This window comes from Mchenga conophoros, linkage group LG1, assembly GCF_057382185.1.
Source record: "Mchenga conophoros isolate Kocher_MC1m ecotype Shallow Benthic linkage group LG1, M_conophoros_male_GT1.1, whole genome shotgun sequence".
Taxonomy (NCBI): domain Eukaryota; kingdom Metazoa; phylum Chordata; class Actinopteri; order Cichliformes; family Cichlidae; genus Mchenga; species Mchenga conophoros.
Window position 1 is genome coordinate 15,974,864 of NC_140526.1, and position 22,074 is coordinate 15,996,937.

Sequence of the window (22,074 nt, forward strand, 5' to 3'; positions counted from 1 at the left end):
AAAACAGTACTGCATCTACACGGGAAGGGTCGACAGTCTTAGTTCAGCTACAAGTTAAATAATTCAGTGTCAGCGAGCGTACAGACATTTTACTTTCAACACCAAGATCCAACAGCAGAGCAATAACAAGTTTAATTTCATTTCTAGTGTGCTGCTGTGTGAGACCTCAGTGATCTGCCAACAATAGAAAGCCAGAGTAAAAAAAAATAAAAAATTCTCGGGGGCCACAATTTATCTCAATCCTTCCATTTGACTTTTGAAACTATAATTCCATTTTGCTTGCTCATACATTTTAATCAGTCAGCTAACAGTATCTGCGCACGCAGACTTCGCTGCCGGCTCTTTACGGCCGCAGATCCTTGTGCCCGTGAGTGAATCATTCACTGGCAGGGTGGGACGGTGAACTCTGGCCCTCGAGAACGTCACTCACTCCGCATCTGCCGTGTTGTTAATAGCTGACAGGTGAGACGTGTGTATCGGGAGCAAACAAAGCTGACGGAAAAAAGGTGGATGCTGCTGTAAGGAAACAGTCCACGTATCCATGGAAAGAGGATGACGCAGCTTCAACGAGGACACCACCCGAAAAACAAGTATTCAAACCGCTTCCCAGAGCTTGGCACCAGGCAGCTACCTGCAGCTCTAACAGCACATTTGGCCTCGTCTCAAACATGACGTTACACTCCAGAGCTTCATAACATGCAAGCGAGATGGCATTAAACAATCCATTTTAAACCTAAGTTAAGGTGTGAGATGGCTTCAGCTATTCTTAGCCACTCTTGATGGGGTCTGACATAATCACGTCTGCTCCACCCCCACCGAGCTGAAAGCACAGATAAATCAAACCTACCTTTTAAGGCAGAAACGCACAGAGAGACAGAAAAAAAAAAAGGCACAATGCCTGCTGGCCCAAGAGCTCGGGGTATTTTGTTACCGTGGTTTCCAAAGCTCTGGGTTAAGGCCCCAAAGTGGGTCACAAGCCTGCTTATGGTGGGTCTCTGCACGCTTGAAATATTGTATCGTGCTGTCTAATTGACTCCCAGGGTGACTTACTGAAATTCTGGCATACTTCAAAAGAACAAACAAACTAAATAAATAAAAAACTAAAACAAATGGCACGAGAAAGAAAGCATGCGTGCGGACAGATAAGAGTGAGAACGCAGAATCACAAAGAGCAAATAATCCTGAGGGGAAAAGAAATGATGGAGAAGGAGAGAAATGGAGGGTGTTAGAGGCCGAGGGAAATGAATACACTCCCATATGGCTTGTTGGAGGGAAAGTGAAATATGGCCCGAGTCAGGACAACGCACGCACGCACACACACAAACACACACATCTTTGTGAGAATGTTTCAAAGCTCAGCCTGCAAATTTACAGGATAAAGGAAACATTGACTGCTGAAAGTTTTACAAATTACCTCTAAATTGTGATGAGAACAATTCTCTCTGTATTTCTCATTATTGCTCAGCCTGCACAGTTCACCCTTCTCACACACACACAGAGTCAGTTTACACTGATAAACAGTAAATGGGCTGGCATCACAATAGTGCTTTCTAGACTTTTGCGCCACTCAAAGAGCTTCACGCTGCAATCCACACTGACACATTTACACACACAGTCATACACTGTCTGTGACACAGAGCGATACATGGGGGAAGTTTGGAGTTCTCAGTGACACTTCGACACGGAAGCTGGTGCAGACAGGGACTGAACCACCAACCTGCTGATTACTGGCTCTCCTTTAGCCGCCTCAGTCCTCCGTGACAACTGTGGAAGATTTACAGTAAATCCATTATTGATGGCTGAAATTAATTAGCTTGGCAGGTTGGTTTCAATTCATTTTCACCCATAAAACTTTAAGATAAATATATAAAAAGTCATGAGTGGGATTCGGCGAATGACTTCAATCACTTAAGCCCACATTCAATCATATTTTTAAATTCTGGAATCCAGTAGAGCAGGCTTGATTAATTCACTTAAAAATAATCTTCATTTATCTTGTACTGGGCTTTTGTAGAGTCCCAGAGTTTATCCACTGTCTAAAATGAGCTATTTTAGCTCCATTAAGGCCTGATTCTTGCCTGATGTCTCAGTCACACAGACTAGTCTGTGACCGCCCTGAAAACCTCCAGTCGCAAAGAAGAAATGTTTATTCCCTGATTAGTTGACAATTGGTTGCTGGCAATCAAATTGAAATTTACTCCACAACTCCAGCCACACAGGGCTGGAGACCGGTATTGGTTTGTCACTGGATGAAGCTGGTTGCAAAAGGGTGCCAGCAATCACTTGCCAGTTACTTAGGGAATTCACAATCTTCCCTAACGAGCGGAGGTCACTGACTGGTCTCTAGACCTGCATGAATAGGTTCCGAGGTGGTATTAAGTATATAACACTTATTATAAAACTTAATAAGTACACTTAATACGTATATCACCTCTATATGCCATGCTGCAGAGAGAGGAGGAGAAAAATAAAGCGTTTAGACGAGTCTGAAGCCTGAGCTTCTGCTTCAAAGGATTACAAAATGTACAGAGCTCATTATTTCAACAAGTTTAAAATGAGCACCAAGAGTTGAAAGAGGATAAAACTGATTTCTTCACGGTGGACAAAATTTATTAGAAAAAAGAAAAAGGCATAAAATGAAAGCTATAAACTTCAAATGTCATGATATGACGCAAAGTGTCCTTCAGCTGAGAACCACAATTAAAAAGATAACGATTGGAGAATACTGTGTGACACTGAGCTGAAGAACTACAGTGTCATTCTATACATTGCACCGTATTAATGCAGCAATGCCAACTTAGCCTCGTTTGATATAGTATGAACTAGGCAGTAATGCTACTGTGCACATTACACACAGTTTAATGTATTCAGTCCAAGCTGACGCGTCTGCTTTTGTAAAGGGGGGGATTCTTCAGGTTTAGTGTTTGCCACTCAACTACAATGTTTTCCAGCAATGCTCATATTCCTGACTGGACCTGACGGATACAGCAGCTTATTTGCAGCAACAAAGAATTTCCTACCATGAATCACTGCGCATGAACACACAGTTACGATTGGCACAGGTCCCACAGTCCTAAGTCAGCAGAACTAGAGGGAGAAGCTGTTACATATAAACCTCTGCTGGCATGAACTTTGGACAGAGTTTGTGTTAAAATTGAAGGTTTGTGTTAAAACAGAGGCATACTTCAGCATTATGTTAAATGCAGCTATTTTTACAGGACCGCCGGCCAAGGTATGCATCACCAGAGGAGCATGCCGTACGGTCTGTTTTTAAACACCCGACTAGCACCGCTGTCTCTGTGGGCTTTTTATTTTTTAAATGATGTGATTTTCAGACTTCAGATTTTTAACCACTTAAAGGGATAACTCCTATTCTTGCTACTTTTGAGCTCCCTTTTCACTGTTTTACTTTGGGAGCCTGGATTATCCAGCTCAGATACAGACACTTAACTTCAGGGATGAGTGGTAATATTATTTTATGAAAGAAAAAAGAAAAATCAGATTGCGTAATACATCGTAAAAACAAACATCTACTAACGCACCCTTGTCATTTCGCCCGAAAACTGCTTTAAGACTCTTTATATATGAACGTATTAGATTCTAACATGATGTAAATACAGGAATTTAATTTTGGACAGCGGGAAAAATCTTTCCGACAGTGGTTAACGTCTGTTATTCTGGTTAAGAGCAGTGAGAAGGAGCTGGTAGAGCCGAGTCAGCACCTCTGCTTCCTGAAGCCCATTTCAACATACTGCAAAAAGACACTTTACAACCTTCTACTATTGGCCAATAACACAGCAAACTTTATAGCGGATCCTTTTTTATAAGCGTCTCTGTTCAGCAGTGTGTTCACTTCAGCCTCTCAGACAGAGCCACGAGGGTGGAGAGGTGATGAGAAGCAGCAGCAGCAGCACTTCTGACAAAGTGCTGTAATCTACCTGCAAGCTGCACAAGCAGCTGCACCCTATTCTCATCCACAGTTAGGAAACCGGTCATGTCTGTATTTCCTTCCCCGTGTGCAACACGAAAGAAAGCCTCATTCATTCAAACATATCTTTTCAGTTCAATTTTTTTCCATATAGCACCAAATCACAGTCGCCTCAATGTGCTTTACAGTGTAAAGGTAAAGACCCTATAACTGAAGACAGCAGTAAGAGAGTAAAAGCATAAATAAAATGCAGATAAAAACAAGAAAAATCAATTAATGCAACATCTCAGGGCCAGAGTGCATCATGAGCACTTTTAAGAGAACAATATTTTAAGTGAGTACAGCTAAAACAAATGCCAGTTGATTATTAAATGGCCATAATGTGATGCAGAGTGAGAAATTAACACCTCCTACAAAGCACTGTTATAAAAAAATCTCTCTACCCACCACTTTGGCAGGTGGCCAGACATTATTTGGACACTCGGTCCATTTCAAAAGTCAGTTTCAGCGCAGGAGGAGCCTCTCTGCTCTTCAAGGTATCGTCGGGGTCTCGGTCACTTCTTTCTTTCTTTTAATGAAGAAATAATTGTGCTGACATCTGTATACAACAACCTGCAAGGTTTGTTAGAGCAGCTCGTAACAAAGTGTTCACACAGTGCACTGAATAAAAGTCTTCTTTCCCGTCACCCTCAGGAGATCCTTCATTTTCCTTCGTCTTTTCACTTCCATCAGACTCAATCACATCTTCTTGCTCACTAACTGCTAGAAAGAGACTTCTACAAGGGTGAAGGATACAGGATTGACATTAGCACCCTAATGTGGTTTCAGGCTTTTTGGAGCGACAGCACATCAGTGGTAAACCAGCTCATCAGTGTATTCCATAATAAATGAAAATAATGTGTTAAGAGTATATAAAATGCATTTATTGAATTAGGTTTATGATAAAAGACAGTTTTTCTAGTGTTGTTGGGATGTTACTGAACCAAAAACTTACAGATATCATATACTGTAGTCTAATGTTCTTGGTGTCCTCTTTGATGACTTCTGATCTCTGCTCTTTGCCAATGATGTGGTTCTTTTTGGCACCGTCACATGGTGATCTCCAGCTCTCACTGGGTTGGTAAAGTGTCAGTTAGCACCTAAAAATTCTGAGGCCATGGTTTGCAGGTAGAAAGGGGTGGAGTATGCACTCCCGAGTCTAAGATGAGGTGCAGAAACCTCCATGGAGGTCTTGTTCACGACTGAGGGGAGAGTGGAGCGGGAGACTGACAGACAGATTTGTGCAGGATCAGCAGCGATGTGGGTGTCGTACCGATCTGTAGTCGTAACAAAAGATCCAAGCACGAAAGTGAAAGTGTCACTTTCTTATTCTGTGGTAATGAGCTCGGGGTAGCACTTAAAGAATGAGGAGAGAGACTCAGAGTAGAGCCGCTACTCCTCCACATCAAAAAGAGCACGGTGAGGTGGTTTGGGCATCTCCTGAATGATGGAGTCTGGGCTTGTCCTACTGGGAAGAGGCCCAGGGCACACCCAGAACACACATGAGATTATATCTCTTGGCTGGCTTGGATATCCTTCAGTGTCCCCGCCCTGGAAGAGCTGGAGGAGGTTCCCAGAGCAAGGGAGATCTGGGTTTCCCTACTAAGACTGCTGCCTCCAGAAATCCAACCCAAGGAAAGGAGCAGGAAATGAATAGATAGATTAGTAATACCTGAAAATGACAGCTAGAGCGTACACAGGTATGTTGGCATGTTGGCTGTCTCATTAGAACCAAATCATTATTGCCATTTAAGTGACTTCCTACATTATTTTTACTGCATCGGCTTCCTTAAAATGCCCACAGCCTCACTGGTCCAATATGCAAAAAGGATTAAAGCAACTTTATGTTAGTGTTGCTATAATTTCAGTTTAATCTTCTAGTACAAACGACTGCTTGGACTAACTTTTATTTACTGTAATATCAGCTCACCTCGTGTCACATGATCCGGAGAGTGACTTGCTGCTTCACTCTCTGGCTTTTCTGATATTAAGAGTCATGCTTGTAACAGGGTCACAGTGTAAAGCTGTGCTATTGACTTTGATAGATAAAGTGCCACATCCTCATTGGCTCACTTCCTTTAACAACTGATGGTAGCTAAACCATTCTTAATCTACCAATAGTGGTTTTCTCCTCTTGCTTTTGAAAGCAGCTGAGTTTCTCTCAGTCGCCTTTCTGTCTTCCCTTTATGATGAGATGCACATTAAAAGTCACTTACATGACTCATCATCTAGGTAGACTAAACCATTGTGCATCGTTTGTAAGGGGTGAAAGTACCATCAGACAGCCTTCACTAGTTTTGGGGATCAAAGTTCAGACGCTCAACCGATTTAGACGGTTTATTTCTCAATAATTACTTGGAAAAATAAATAATAAGAAAATGTAAATAAAAACAAACTTTTCATTCCAGGCCTGCAATGGCCCCACCCACCAATGAGACCCTGCATAGTCAGTCCCACTTTTGACCCCACCATGAGGCCTCTCTTCACATAAACCACAGCTACCCACTGACTCTCTCTCGCCGCGTCTCTGTGTTTCACTGAGGTCAATGCATCATTGGGCAATATTACATTTTAGCATTATTATTAATTAACGGCATAAAAAAACATCTGATCTAAATTGGAGACAGTATTTCTTGCATCAAATTGGATTTTTAATCTCCATGTCAGCAGTCTTTAAACAAAATTAATTTACTGTTATAATAACTGTGATATTAGTTTTCCAGATGTTCCCCAAATATTTGAGAAAAAAAAATTGCCTGCAGCTTATTTGGGGCTGAGGAACGATGGCAGCATCGGGATCCTGTCACCCAAATGTGACAGACCTCAAACCACACACATCTACTGTAAACGCTTACAGATGAGGAAGAGCTGGATGGCTACAATAAAAGTTTGCCTGTATTTCAATCCAACCTGGGTTGCATTTAAAATTTGATTTGTAATAGACAGAATCTAACAACCAAAATCAAAGCAAAAAAAACCCAAAATAAGCAAAACTAAAATCTAATCTACACACCTGCCACACACTTCCCTGATAAGAACACAGTTTTTCTTCTATTTCCTTCCATTTTTAAATATGTCAGAGATGCATACATGAATGAATTTATGGATAAGATCATAGACGGAAGTTCTTTACTCTTAAAAAGGCAATTACAGGTTGAGAAGTCAAACTAAACATGTCAAAAAGAAACGGTAGCGCGCTTCACTCAGGCAGCATCTCAGTTTGAATCCAGGAAAGGAAGGCATTTAATTCAACAGGGTTAAAGAGCAGCAACATTAAAACAGAAACATCAGAAAGCTTACAGATGATCTGAGTCCAGATCGTTTACTCTGCAAATATATGCAAAAATATAAACACGGAGCATCATTAAAACATTATTACAGTCCAGTGCAGCAGCTAAAATGCCACAAAGGTTTTTTCATTTTGTTACATTTCCATTTATGTAATACCTGTAAAATATATTTGAATTTCTGACACAAAAATATGGCCAAAGGCTAAATGCCATGATCGTCTGAGCTCCACATCAGGCCTGTTTGGCCAGACAACCAGATTACACATTAAAGACTTGCGGTCCTGAAAACATCAACTTAATGTTGTGACGCAGCTTCAATCTCTCTGTGACATACTGAATAAAAGTGGAGGGGGGGGGGGGGGGGCTGCTCTCTTTTCTCTTGATGTTCAAATAAAAACCAGCTCTTTGAAAAGCTCTTGTCTCAGAGCTGGTCCCCCGAACAATGGATATCTTCATTCCTTTCAACTTTTCCGTAAAAGCTCGTTGTCTGCCAGTGAAAAGAAAATCATCATAAGGAGAAAACAATCCAGTTTTGGAGCACACACGCAGATGCAACATGCTGTTGTGCTGAACCACAGGACCCTACTAATCACCGAGGGGGGCAATACAAAAAGATGAAAACAGACCTTATGCCACAGATCAGGTTGTAATGAAGCTATCTGCCAACAGACGAATAACCACTTTAAATCGACAGATATAAACTGCTTTGCCACTGCAGTGCTGTTAAGAAAGCTTTTTTACTTTTTTTGATGGCCATCACTTTTTCTCCTTGTATCACCACAGCTGTCTGGCTATTCCCTGCAGTCTTTAGTCAGGCTTTCAGAGTTTACACGTCATGACTAACCCCTTCTGAGTGGGATAAAATAAAAGCTGCTTTTCCACTTGTATCATCAGTCTTCTTCTTCCATCTCTCCATAATCACTCCCTTTTCTTTGTCCTTTGGGAAGGATTTAAGCTCGTTCTTTACGAATGCTACGCCTATCAGGAGTTTCCATTCTCACGTGGCACATGTGCAACTTCAAACAATAATTTATGCTGGCTCGGGGCTTTTGGGAAATGAAAACCACAGTTTACTTGACTCCATGTATAACTGGCAGTCAGCAGCGATCGGTAAGTTGAAATCTTACTGAATGCTTCAGCAATATGATTCTGAAATATTTGAGTGGAATTACATAATCAGAAATCAGACACACAAATAAACTGTCAGACGGTAAATGTAGCGTACTGTAGGAAATAAACATAAACACAGCCGTGGGCATTTATGGGACAACGGAAGAGTTTGACAGAAAGGCAACTGTTGCTGTGGTGAATGCTGCAAAAGGTTTATGAGGAGAAGTTTCCAAAGAAAGCTGTTGGGAGCTTTGTGTGTTTGTCAGACTTTGAGTATTTATCTAAGGGAGGCGTAGTTTTTTTTAACTGTGTTTAACGAGCGGAAGCTAATGTAAACTCCAGTGTAGTAACTCCAGATGGTGGAGCTTCTAAGAAGTGACAAAATAATACAGACAGTGGACCTGGTTCAGTCAATGAGGCTCAACTAAAAGTCCAGCTGCTCACACCTTTCTGTGGCATGTTTTATACTTATCACTTAAGGATAAATAGGTGAGATAAAACAGCCGTGACAGGTGTATCCGCCTATTTTTGGACAAAGATGTTTCCCATCATTCAACACTTCACAGGCGTGCCACTAGATAGCATCACAACAGATGACTGTAAGTGCTCTCCATCATCTACACACACAAACAGGCAGTTTCACCTGATTGGACAAATGCTTGAAGAGGGCTGCCTGTTCCTAAATTTCATTGCTGGCCCAAATGGAGTACCTTATTAATTACAAACTTTCCACCTCATTAGAAAAGTAGTTTTCCCTTTATTTAAACAGGAAGTTTAACTTCAAATCACATTTTCCTGCTCCAAAATGGGGAACATTAATCTAATGTGTTTTTTCAATGGAGAGAGAAAAACCAGATTTCCTGAGTAGAGCGTGCAAACTCCACGCAGAATGGCCCAGGTTCAAACTCAGGATGCACAGTGGTGCCATACGGTCACACTGAAATGTGTTTCTGGAAACATTTGATGTGTTATGCTGGATTCATGGTGTCTGTTTGTGTAGGTACTTAGCTACACAGGGTGAAGGAATACAGGGGTGCTTGTGCTCAGTTCTTCAAAGAACCAGCAGCACTTAGCTCAGTGTGGATGCGTGGGTCAAATGCTGATTGGTTGAAGAGTGGGCCGGAACAGGAAAGGCAGTGAGAGCAGAGGGTGAAGCGTGAAAGAACATCTGAGATCCTAAAAACATCATGAAACTGGTTGTTCCACATATTTTTATGTGGCCCAGATGGCACTAAACAGTAGGGGTGCAACGATACACGTATCAATATTGAACCGTTCGATACAGTGCTTTCGGTTCGGTACGCATATGTATCGAACAATACAAAATTATTTATTTATTTTATCAACTTTTCGTCTGACGATGCTGTCTGTGTGGAGCGCTCAGTGGATCTGCATTCGACTACTCCGCCTAGGCTGCACTGTTGAGCGCAGATCCACTGAGCGCAGCGCAAGCTAGCAAGACAGAAGTTAAGCTCGTTGCAACATGGCTACTGCCTCAACGCTACCTGAAACTGAACCTCCCCCACCATCATTCAGATCTGGCGTTTGGAACTATCTTGGTTTTTATGTGAAGCATGACCCTGATGGTAAGCGCATCATGGACAAAAGTAAAACAGTATGTCGGATGTGCCATGCAATGCTCAATTGGTGGGAACCAGTGTGTTCGCGCAGTTAGCTCGTTAACGTGTTGACACCGTCCAGCCCCACGCACGGGGCGATCCGCGGTAAGTCGTTAACGGAGATTTGCCGTGTTGTGGCGTTAATGTCATTTTAACGAGATTAACGCCGACAGCACTAGTGGGAACACAACGAATATGACTGCACATTTACGCCGACATCATTGTAGTACAAAGACAAGTGAAAGCAGACAAAAACAACAAGCACGCATGCTACAAAATTTACCCGAGTCATTTAGACAGCCGTTAGCACATGATTCTCCTTATGGGGACCTGATATGTTTAATATGCTGCTGAGAATACAGCCCAGAAGAAGCGTATAGTATAGCTTTTATTTTGGAAAGAGACATTTCTCTGTAATAAACTCTCTTTTCCAAAGATGAGTGATTTCCCGATCGGATAGATTTATTATTTTGTTGTTTCAGCAACATTAAATTTAAAAACTGTACTTTTGAGTTAAAATATATATTTATAATTTTAATAAATGACAAATTAAAAAGGCATGAACATTTTTTTGTATCGAAAAAATATCGAACCGTGACACCAGTATCGAGCCGAACCGAACCGTGAATTTTGCGTATGCACAACTATCTACAACTATGCCCGTTCATGCTGGAGCTAAATCATCTTTGTTTTTGATCAACTGTGGTTGGTTTCAAACAGTTTCTGGATCCTCCTGTTGCAATGCAAACTCAGATTTGCCTACAAGCACAGTGAGATGCTACCAGAGTGTACTGCACAGCTCAAAGGTTTGAGATCCAACTAATTTTCATATTAGATGAAGAAAACCCAAGTAAATATAAAATGCAGTTTTTAAAATTATGATTTCATCTATTAAGGGGGGGGGGGGTATGCAAACCTTCCTGGCCCTGTGTGAAAAAATAATTGCCTCCTAAACTTAATAACCGATTGTGCTACCATTGGCAGCAACGACTGCAGTCAAGCATTTGTGAATACTGGCAACGGGTTTTTCACATCACTGTGGAGAATTTTGGCCCACTCTTTGCAGAATTCTTTTAATTCAGCCACACTGGAGGGTTTGAGAATGAACAGCCTGCTTAAGGTCACGCCAAAGCATCTCAACCAAACTTCATTTAGTTTGAAGTGTTTTTGGGCAAATGTAAGACAAGCCTTTGTGTTCTCTCTCTCTCTCTCTCTTTATTGTTCAATGGTGAACTCTGACCATAACAGTGGCGAGTGAGGCCTGCAGTTCTTTAAATGTTATTCTGGGTTCTGTTTGTGACCTCCCAGATGCATCAATGAGCTCTCAGGGAGTGAATCTAACGCTCTTGGGACAGGTAGGTATGGATAGCTTGTTCCCCTTAATAAATGAAATCATCATTTAAAAACTGCACTGAAATACACTGTATTTACTCAAGTTATCTTTGACCACTATTGACATTTGTTTGCTCAGAAACATGTAAGTGTGACAAATATACAAAAAAAGTAACAACACTAAGAAATCAGGAAGGGGGCAAATACATTTTCACATCCTTGTATCTGTGGATGTGTTCTGCTACAGCAACACTTTCTCTCCTGAGACTCTAAACGTGTAAGCTTAACGTGATTAAAACTGCTTTGGTTCAAAGAGTGTTTGTATTTGACGGTTCCCTCAGAAAATAAACCCACAAAAAACTTCTTTGGTGTTTCTATTTCCACCCCGAATCACTTGAGCACCTGTCAGAAGTGATCATTATTTAAAAAGAGAGCTCACTCGGTCAATACTTCAAACAAAAACCGTATATTTGAAAAGCATTCGGTACCCAGGGATTCCCGGCTTAATTTAAGCCTTTTATCGATTGCTCTATGGAACTGCATTTAGTTAGTTAGCAATAACAGATCTGCACGCTGGCTGAAATTACATTGTATTTTGGCATTATAAAAATATCGAGCTGCCTCAAGTGGTTTCAAATCCACAGGTCTTTAAGCTAGATGATTGTATTGCAGTTATATAAAGCAGCAGGAACTCCAACGCGTTATCATTATTATGAGGGACGCAGCGTGTGTGCACGCAGATTTCCCTAAATCTTATGTTACAGATGCTGGTCTGTTTACGTGTGCGTGCAGTGTTGTGTCTTCAGCAGACGGTGCGGGCTCGTGCGCTGCAGAGCAGAGGTCAGCGTCTTTCATCTGTATATGAAGACAAAACACAAGTGCGATCCAACATCATCGCCATCTTCGCCCTCGCCAAAAGCGTGATTTGCCTCTTCTCCATTTTTTTTCTTCTACCGTTTCCCGCTTTAAAAACAACAAAGCGCTCAGAGCGAGTGAAGCAAAGCTTACCCTCGATGAGAGACAGACGCATTGATAAAGCCGAAGTTTGAAACAGGCACAGACAGGCAGAGGCTGAACGCCTACAGCTGCAGATAGCAGAGACTGCAACCTTCAGTCAGCCGCGATACCCGCTGAGCTAATTCATTTAGGTTCGCTGGAGGAATAACTCTTTCCAAAAGGCTACCTGCACGTCTCAAGGCCCGATGCACCTTTGGGTAAAAACCGAGCTCCATAGCAACTGTGTCGATGTGCGGATGAATGAATCTGGCATTACTGTTTACAGCATGTGTTTGTGATTTGCTCCCACACAGTCCCTCTTCTGCTTTTCCCCTGTTCTGTCACTAATTTAAGACACACAGGTTGAACCGTTTCGATAGGTGCGGGTCACAGACTTCATCTGAAGAACAACTCTTTGATAAATCCAATTACCGTCTGTCTGGAGCTTTTCTCCAACAGATAATAACTTCCTTAATAAAGCCCGCGTTTGCTGCTTTTTCCTGCAGTGCGGTGCCACCCTCCTCTATCAGCCATTTAGCTCTGCTCGCACCTCACTGATTAGCAGGAAAACAAGACTCGGTAAGAAGCTGGCTCCTCGAGAGCTGGCAGGAAGAAAAATCTTAGGTCTGTCCAACAGAGAAGACTTTAATGGGGTATCCTGGTGAGGCAGCAGGCTCGTATTTGCAACATTATCCTCCTGTGTGCAACAATGCGCTCGCAGATATGAGGGTTTGTACCACATCCAGCTGCTAGGAGACCCCTGAGGTTCCCCGCCGTAGTACATACTGTAGTGAGTGAGTATGGGAAAAGAAAAGAGTACCCGCTATGCTACAAACTAGGAGAAGAGAGATTTCACAGTTATTATCATCACAGAAAAAGCTGATTTTTTTTTCATTTCCAATTGTAGGAGGCTGATAACACAAATTACTACACTTTTCCAGAAATAACAGGATAATACTTTTAAAGTACAAATGAGGTTGTACAACGTTCATGGGAGAGTAGCACGTAGCAGCTTCCTGTCAGCTCCTCAGTGCTGACACTTTTCTGACATGTTGATTACACACTGCAAAACAAAGACGTCAGACGCATAGAAGTGGAGTTTGTGCACACCTGAATCACATGCACGCCCCCTTTTTTTCCTCTGCTCTGTGCCTCAGACATAATAATCAGCTGTGATGACGCCGAGTATTTCCCTCTCTCCCTTCAAACAACTCGGCTCAATACGAGCAGACTCGCTAATGGCTGAATATTAAAAGAAAAATCAATGTTCCCTAAGATAGACCACAATATCTTTGATCAAAAAAAAAAAACAAAACAACAGGAACATTTTGTCCAAAGGTTTTTCTATTGGAACACTGTGAAATTTCAGGGGTTTTTTTTTTTTTTTTTGCTCTATCAAATAATGCAGACAATTTGTCAGAGATGGCCACATTAATTTTTGCCTCCAACACCGTGATGTTAGCTTACAGGCACTGATACTGTGCTCAGAAAGTCTTTAAACTGTCATACACGAGCCGACAAGAGACACATTCTTCCAAATACGGGACTTTTCAGCTGATAATAGAGGAAATGCTATTTGCCAAGAGCTTTGATCTACACCACAGTATCATGACAGAGCTGAAGAAGCCAGCTGAACTAATTCTTCTGGCAGAGACGTGGTCTTTCAGATTATTCAAGAGTGGGCATTTGAAATAGCTGCCATGATAGTCCGAGTCCTACTCTTCATGCTGGCAGGATGCTGAATTCACCTCAAGGTGTTTGTGAGCACCAATAACACAATAAAGTGTAGCTTGTTGGATGCAAGCAGTATGTGTTACAAATAAGAGGGGGTGGTGAGATGCATATAAATATCTTGTGTTTTTGTGAGCTATAAAGGTTGCTCTGAAGTCTCACGCTGCACCACTCAACACTGCATCGACATCTGCCGGTTGCCCTTATCTCAATTTAATTAAAAACGTGACCCAAAGAAACACCAGCAGGAACCGAGGAAGTCACTGACATTTTATAAAGCGATTGCAGGTTAATTGGCAACACTTTGCAATCAGCACTTTGGGCTCTCTGATCATAATTATTAAGCATTTTATGTGTTTTTAAACACGCTTCCCACGCAAAAAAAATGATATGATCCTGGAAGTTAATAAGAGCAGTTACAAATTTCAAAATCACAGCTAAGAAAACATCCATGGTCTTGTTAGCAATTTGCTGCCACCTCCATTAGTCTCTTCTTTTGTCACAAAGAGGTGACATACAGGTTTAGCCACTCCCTGCATGAGTCTACTCAAACACCAACCAGAACAAGTGTTTTATGGCCATGGCGGAGAAATGAGGAGAAGGCTTGATAGCTGCAGCCTTCAGGGGCACTACTTTGTAGTTATATACACAGTTTAACACAGGGTCTGTTTTGTATTGGTGTAAACAGCCTTTCAGCAAATATAGGCTGAATAATAGCCTTAGGTAAATGCATTAAAATCATATGCTAATTAGCAATGTGTCCATCTAGCTTTTGTTTATTTAACCATGAGAAGCTGCTGGCTCCGGGTTACAGCATGCTAGTCTGATTAAAGCTATAATACTGAAGAGATATGTCAAGTTAGAGGTGTCACGATAGCTGTGTACTGCATGATATTTGAAACTAAAAGATAAGTGCCATTGATGTACATATAATGTAACTACGTTTTTGTATAAATTTGTAAAGCCCAGTTCAATTATTCCATTTTATTTTATTTCATTTTATTTAAATGTCACCAAATCTCAACAAACGTCACCTCAAGCCTCTGCATATTGCAAAGTAGCCTTAACCGGGGATTTACAGCTCTGTGGTAAATTTACACCATAGGTACACTGTAACTGCAAAACCCTCTGAAACTCTGCGCCTTAACCTCACGTGCACCACACCAGAAACTGTCGATTCTTCCCGTGCATTTCTGGATACTACTTCACCACAGTTTTTGAATTGATTAGTAGAGAACAGCAATCAATGCCTCATATATAAGAAAAGATATTTACAGTACCAGTACAAGGACTCACATGTGTCAGCAAATTCCGAGGGACATTCACAAAAATCAGAATAGATGTGAGGCAATGTACAAAGATGTGGAAAAACTTGAGGGACAAATGTGTTTCTCTAAGAAAAAAAAAGACCACAACAAAGAGCGAGGACCCAGAAGGCAAGAGAGTCCCAGCTTTCTATTTATTGTATTGTTGCTGGCACTGCATATGAAACATGACCACACAGTAATTAACACATAGAAATGGCCCCGAAGAGAAAACCCCAACCATCAGACAATTACCACATCCGTCAGCAACACTTGGGGATAGTGGGGAGGAAGAACTCCCTTTTGACAGGGAGAAACCTCCAGCAGAACCAGGGTGGGGCGGCCATCTGCCGAGACCAATTGCCGGTGAGGGGAGGACAACAGGACAAAAGACACACTGTGGAAATGCAAAGTGGTGTATGAACATACAGAGTGAAGAAGAAACACTGCATTGTGGGAAGGCTCCAGCAGCCTAGGCCTATTGCAGCGTAACTAAGGGAAGATTTAGAGTCACCTGATCTAACCTTAACTATACGCTTTATCGAAAAGGAAAGTTTTAAGCCTGATCTTAAAAAAAAGAGAGTTAATGAACAATATTAAGGTTTAACTAGGATGAATTCTCTACACATGTGGCTACATTATCATTTTTGTGAAGCCAAATGCTGACATCAGGAGAGCCCCGAGTTGAAATAATTGATTACATCTGCGGAAAATTGATTTTTCCATCTTTTCCTCCATTAATGGACTGAAACCAGTGCCCAAAAATCACTAATAAACCTAACTGTGGATTTGGGGAATTATTGCACCCCGGCCGGTAACTGTAAAATCTATGAATGTGTTATTCAGTTGGTTACAAAAAGCACATCCATGAAATTTAGTCAATCTTTTGAGAGTCTTGATGAAGCGTCGAGTCCATTTATTACGGAGTTTATTCCATGACAGCAAAGCGGGGGAGAGAGATCATTAAATGCTTCCGCTTTCTCAGACTGAGACGGGGGGAGATGCGATGGAAAAAACAACACTTCACCTGTGCAGCACCGCTTTTGTTTAACCAGATTAAATGTCCCTCTGTGTAAAGACACCAACCTGGTGGAGGCCATCATCCATATTAATGCCACCTGCAACCCAACGCCAGTGAAAGTTGCTTATTGTGGAGTGTCTCTTTGACCCCTCTAGGAACTACACACACACACACACACACACACACACACACACACAGAGTGAGGAAAGCTATCAGCCTAATGGAAAGGTAAAAGTGCTGCTAGGGTTGACTGATGCAAAGCAAACACAGAGAGACAGATAGGACAAGACAAGAGAAAGGTGGGATACACACAGGACATTCACACACATATACTCACACACACAGCCTGGAGAGGTAATAAAGGTAGTGTACTATGCACACAACCACCCATGCAGACCACACCTCACTCACTCACACACCAGAATTCACTGACTTACATTAGCACACAGGTACACACACATACACGCTAGGTGCTCTCCCAAGGCAAAACCCAGTGTCTCACATCTATCTCAGAAGATATGTGTAAGTTTAGCTTTGCCGTGCCTTACTCTTCATGAACACCTGGAGGTTATTTAACCTGGATTATGTACTGCTTGCATATACGGGCCAGATACTGAAATCCATGGCTCCTAAACATGCACAGAGTCACCCCACCAGCTGTGATGTTTCACCTTTATTGTCCGGCTGAACAGACAGCTACATGTCTTCAGGTTATTATAGAAAATCTAGTCTAATAGCTGCTGTAATGGAGGTTATAATGTTCAGGTTTTTATCAAAGTGTGTGTAGAAGTGTGCCAGTTCAACTGTGTGGTCACTTTGGAGGAGGCAGTTTGGGTTCATTTGCACTGCCTTATACTGAGAGGTGCTTCTATTAATACCAATATCAATTATCTTCTTTATTGATTAATCTGGCAGGTCATTTCTCAAGTAATCGTCTGATCCATAACACCAGACCTGAGCTGGCCAGTTGGAGAGGTGATGTCTTTATGCTGTTGCCCAAGTCAAGAACTCAAACCTTTTATAATATGTTAGGAAAAGGAGAAAGCAGCAAATTCCCATATTTGTTTCCCACTAAATATTATTTTTCATTATTGATGAACCTGCTGAAGTTTGGACTGTCACAGCATCTAGTGACTTTATCCGGACAGCATTCCGGGACAAGGACGTGAAAAAGAGAATTTTGAGGAACTTTTAAGATTTTTAAACTAGAAAAGTCAGAATATTTAATATCTCCTTTCATCTCCAACCTCTAATATTTAACCCTCTCTGATAGGCAAGAGGTGGACAGAATATGAGCCACATAAAGATAAATCTCTGGAGATTCACCGCAGGGCTGATAGACCGCGTTGCATCGGCTTAATTCAGTGTAAAAATGTTTTAACAAGGGGGGATCTGTGCAGCACAAAGTCTAAAATCAGAAGAAGAAATGTGTTTTAAAGACGCCGCTTTAAAAGAAAATCTCCTCCTGACAGCACAGTGCACGTAGAGCTTTAACCCGGCGTTAATCTGCACACTTCCTGATCTCTACCTAGTTATCGGAGCAGCAGCAGCTTGTGCTGACGTGCTCTATAGGCTAACCCCCACCACCACCGGTACCTCCACCTCCCCCGGCCCTGCGAGACAGGCCAGCAGCCTTATATTAATTACAACCCCCCTGTATGCTTGATTCCGCTGTCACATCAGCCGGCACCGTGAAGTGGTGAGCTGGGCTGCCTGGTGCAGACGCGCTCCGAGCCCCGGCACAGCGGGAGGTCTGTGTACGCCGACCAGCCAGGGAGTGAGCGAGCCATCCAGCCCCGCTACCCTTGTCCACACTCATCTCCAACCAAATCAATGCCTCGCCACTGATACAAGCAGGCCTTTCCCCCCCTTTTTTTTTTCTTTAAAAAAACTAATTCCTCTCCGCATCGTGCAGCCGCAACCCCCCCGAGCCCCCAGAAAGGAAGAAAAGAGGCTCAACAGCGCCGAACCACAGCGCTCCATCTTCGCTTTGTCCTGGAAGAAAACCTCCACACGGACACAAAAAAGCAGTCGAGGAAAGGAAATCCTACCTTTCGACTCAACGCTGTCCCCGAGTAGAAGTAGTAGGCTATCCCCAGCACCCACAGCACAGCAAAGCACAACAATATCCTTGATTTCCTCCGCATGGCTGCCTGGTTTTTGCGTCCCCCCGCCCGTGTGTGCGCTTCGCGGCTCCCCCTGCTCGGCTCTCCTTTCGGCTGTGAGCGGCGGCTTGTCCCGGTCTGCTGTGTCCGTGCAGGGCGCTTCGCCGAGCGGCTTCGGCAGGCTTCGTCAGTCGATCAGACGGAGCGGAGCGAGCAGGAAGCAGCAAGCAAACATCAGCGAGGTTAGAGGGCAAAGGCTAGCCGACTCTAATCCAATCAAAACACCGGCCTGGAAGAGGGCCGGAGCCGTCAGCGAGTCAAGCTGTACCGAGCGGTTCCTTACTGAAACCGAGAAACAGGGGCTGGATAGTCCCCGAAGGAAATGACTTGTAAACGTTCAGTTATGTGTCTGTGGGAGCTGTGAGAGAGGACGTGTGATCATCGTGATTTCACTCTGTGTGGAGCCGCATACGCTCTAAGGAGTCGGTAGGGGCGCCAGAGATATCCTCCCTGCTGCAAACCGGGTATAAAAACTGAAAACGAAAGCTTCCCGTTTAAACCTTTCATTGCCCTGACATGAACTGACCCATTAAAGGTAGAGACGGATTAAACAGCGCAGAGGTTTTGTTTGTTTGTTTGTGGGGGGGTTGAAGAGTTACTTCTTTTCCATGTCTCCTTCCTGCCCATGATGTTGCACATCGAAATAGGTTTATTTCAGTAAAAAGATCTGGGACAGCAAAGGAACAATGGGAACTGCATCCATTCCTTTAGATTGGTGTGAAATCCATAAAAATGAATCCCACAGTGGAACCTTTCGTGTCATTTCTCACTCATATTCGTATTTAATCTAATGAATGGTCAGAAAATAACAATACTGAGCTATTTTACTGTAAAATTAATTATTAATAATATTTTTTTACATTAAAAATGCCAGACTTCTTCCCTTTGTAAACTTAAACTGTGACTATTTACTGCTTTTCCATCACTTGTATCCTAAAGCAAAAATCTTGAGTTCCTCAACATGTGGAGCCACTTTACAATATTGAAGTGGTTAAGATCTTCCTACCTTTGATCCTCCCAGGAACATTAAAGTTCATAATTGACGCCTCTTGGTCTAACAATAGGTTTTTGATTTTGAACTGCAGACAAACAATCAATTAATCCACTGATTAATCAATAAAGAGATTAATGAGTTTAAGTAGAACGTTAAAGCAGACAGTCACAGTCATTCTAAGCTTGTTAGCTGTGTCTTACCTCTGTGCTCAGACCAGTCTGGATGTAGCTGGTTGGTCCTGATAAGCTGTTGAAGTTAAAATCTGGTGTTTGAAAACAACTTATCGGTTCTTTTAAATCAGTAATCAGTGCTCATAGTGGCCTGGCTGCTTCCCAAAGGACATGTACTATAAATATAAACATGTCCATGGAAACCTCAGACGCCTGTCTGCATTTATAAAGTGACTAACTATCACATCATCCATGCATTCAGTGACAAAAGATAAATCATGCTTAACTGGTTTTATTGAAAAAGCTAATAAATTTTGTCTCCTGTATTAGCCAGAGTTTCTTTTTTTTCCCCCTGCAAGGGCAGGAAAAGCGGGAAAGACTAATTAATTTTCTTCCTCGTTTAAGGAGCGGAGGTATTGTGCAGCTAATGCATGTGCATGTGTCCTAGAGGAACTTGACCTCATCCATCCACTCATGCATCCATTCATCCGTCTTATTATTTTGTAAGCACGATTCACGTACAGTATGATTTTCAGTATGGTCTTTCTTAAATAGGAAGAACAATTTCAATCTTTTATATTTTCCTTTTTTGCATGTCAGATATTCTGAAATGGTAAATGTATTGGTTCCCATGTTGCACTTTTCTAATCTACTTGAGCACTTAGAGCACTTTATACAACATGCCTCATTCACAAGCTCTTCTGAGCGGCTGCACCAAGCCCAGCAAGACGAATAAGGGTTTTGTGAGGCATGCAAAGCTGCTTTAGTAGAGTCCAACAACAAGAATATGGATCTGGAAATGAGTATCATAGGTTTCCTTTAAATTTCCTCAAATGTGCAGTATGTCATCACCTCCCCAGTATCTTTAGACTAATGAGAGGAGCAGTGAAAAACGTGACAACGATGGAAGAAAATCGTGCGCTTAGACTCCTTTGCTCACAGTAAAACGCTTTCAGAGGCTTTAAGCAGTCGAAATCCATAAAACTGCAAAACTTTCAGACACAAAGAAAAGGAAACATTCGTCCTGCCTAAAATTGTTAACATTTTTAAAACACAGTTGAAATAGACTTTTCTATGATCTGCAGCACTCAGACCAACTCTCTCTGACATCGAGCTCAGCTGGAACACCCCTGGCTAAACTAAAAGGTCTAGCTCATGTTCTGCGTGGTTCAATCTGCCTCTGACATTTTTCATTTTAATGGTGACAAAATGAGATTTTGACTGGAGAGCAAAATGCTTCTCGGTCCAAGAAAAGAAAAAAAGAAAAAAGAAAGAGATCCTATCAATACACACACTGTGCTTTTCTCCAAAGATGTCCCAGCAGATGTCCCAGCAGTACACACAGAGACAGACGCACATGCAGAAAAACACACATTTACTCAGCGCTGCTCTCGCTATGGTGGTCTGAGAAGAGACTCGGTGTGTTTATGTTACCTACAGTAGTTTTAAAGTATGGATGGATGGAAGTCAAACTGAGAGAATGGGGAGGAGGACTAAGAAGCACAGAAACAGATGTGCTTATTTAGCAGCACTGAAGTAAAAGAGGTTTTTATGTTTTGCCCTTTTGCCTCCGATGCCCTGATTAGCTCTTATGAGAATCTCAAGTTACCCCCGAAGGGGTCAGTTTGGCTCTAGGATTTCAGATAAAGATCAGCAGCAACAAGTGACATCTTTTTGGCTTTGATCATGGCTGTGAAGCTGTTATGCAGCAAGAAAATGTCATGTCTAACTTTGTTAAATCATGTTGTTGTCTTCTTGGTCTTATTTTTTTAAAGGCCTGTGCAGCAGCCATTAAACAAGAACAAGTGTGGTGTATTTTATCATTTTATGTTATGATAATATATATACACAGGAACTTAATTATATGCAAATTACAGTCTGTTTTGGCTTTTGGATTAAAGCTGAAATCTAAAAACTGTAATTAAAGTGTCAGTGAAACATGACGAAACCATCCGAGGGAAGTTTTTAATTTTACAAAATAAGCCACATTTAATGGGCAAATTTCCAAAGATGGCAACAATATGATAACAGGAAGTAGAATCCCAGGCTTTCTGAGACTCTGTGCAAATTTTTTAGTTAAATCTAACGTTATAAACACAGAGGAGAAAGAGTTGCACGGAGAATAACAGTCAGAGGAATATTTTGGCAGCGGAATATGAGCTCATTCACTTAAAGTGCAGGTGGTTCAACATTAGCTGAGCTGGGAGGACTGTTTAAAAGTCACTGCTGCCAAGAAAAAAAGGGATTTTCTTCCCCAGGTCTGGAACATGGAGGAATGGATCCAGTTTTGAAATTTCCCAGTGCAACTGCCAACTATTTGTCAGACTCAGAGATGAATTGTGCAAGTATTTTTCAAGCTGTGGTGACCGGGGACT

General features: G+C 42.0%; 1 protein-coding gene across 2 annotated transcripts in view; it reads right to left on the minus strand.

Moving 5' to 3' along the window:
* The window catches only part of galnt2 (UDP-N-acetyl-alpha-D-galactosamine:polypeptide N-acetylgalactosaminyltransferase 2), a 67,247-nt gene extending 48,308 nt beyond the window's left edge, over positions 1-18,939 (minus strand). The window contains exon 1 of one of the 2 annotated variants that reach the window (XM_085267713.1): positions 18,422-18,939. In XM_085267713.1, coding sequence (XP_085123839.1) covers positions 18,422-18,517 — 96 coding nt within the window. In that variant the 5' untranslated portion in view covers positions 18,518-18,939. The remainder of the gene's footprint in view (positions 1-18,421) is intronic. The other variant, XM_085267717.1, reaches the window with a different exon arrangement.
* Positions 18,940-22,074: the final 3,135 nt, after the last annotated feature.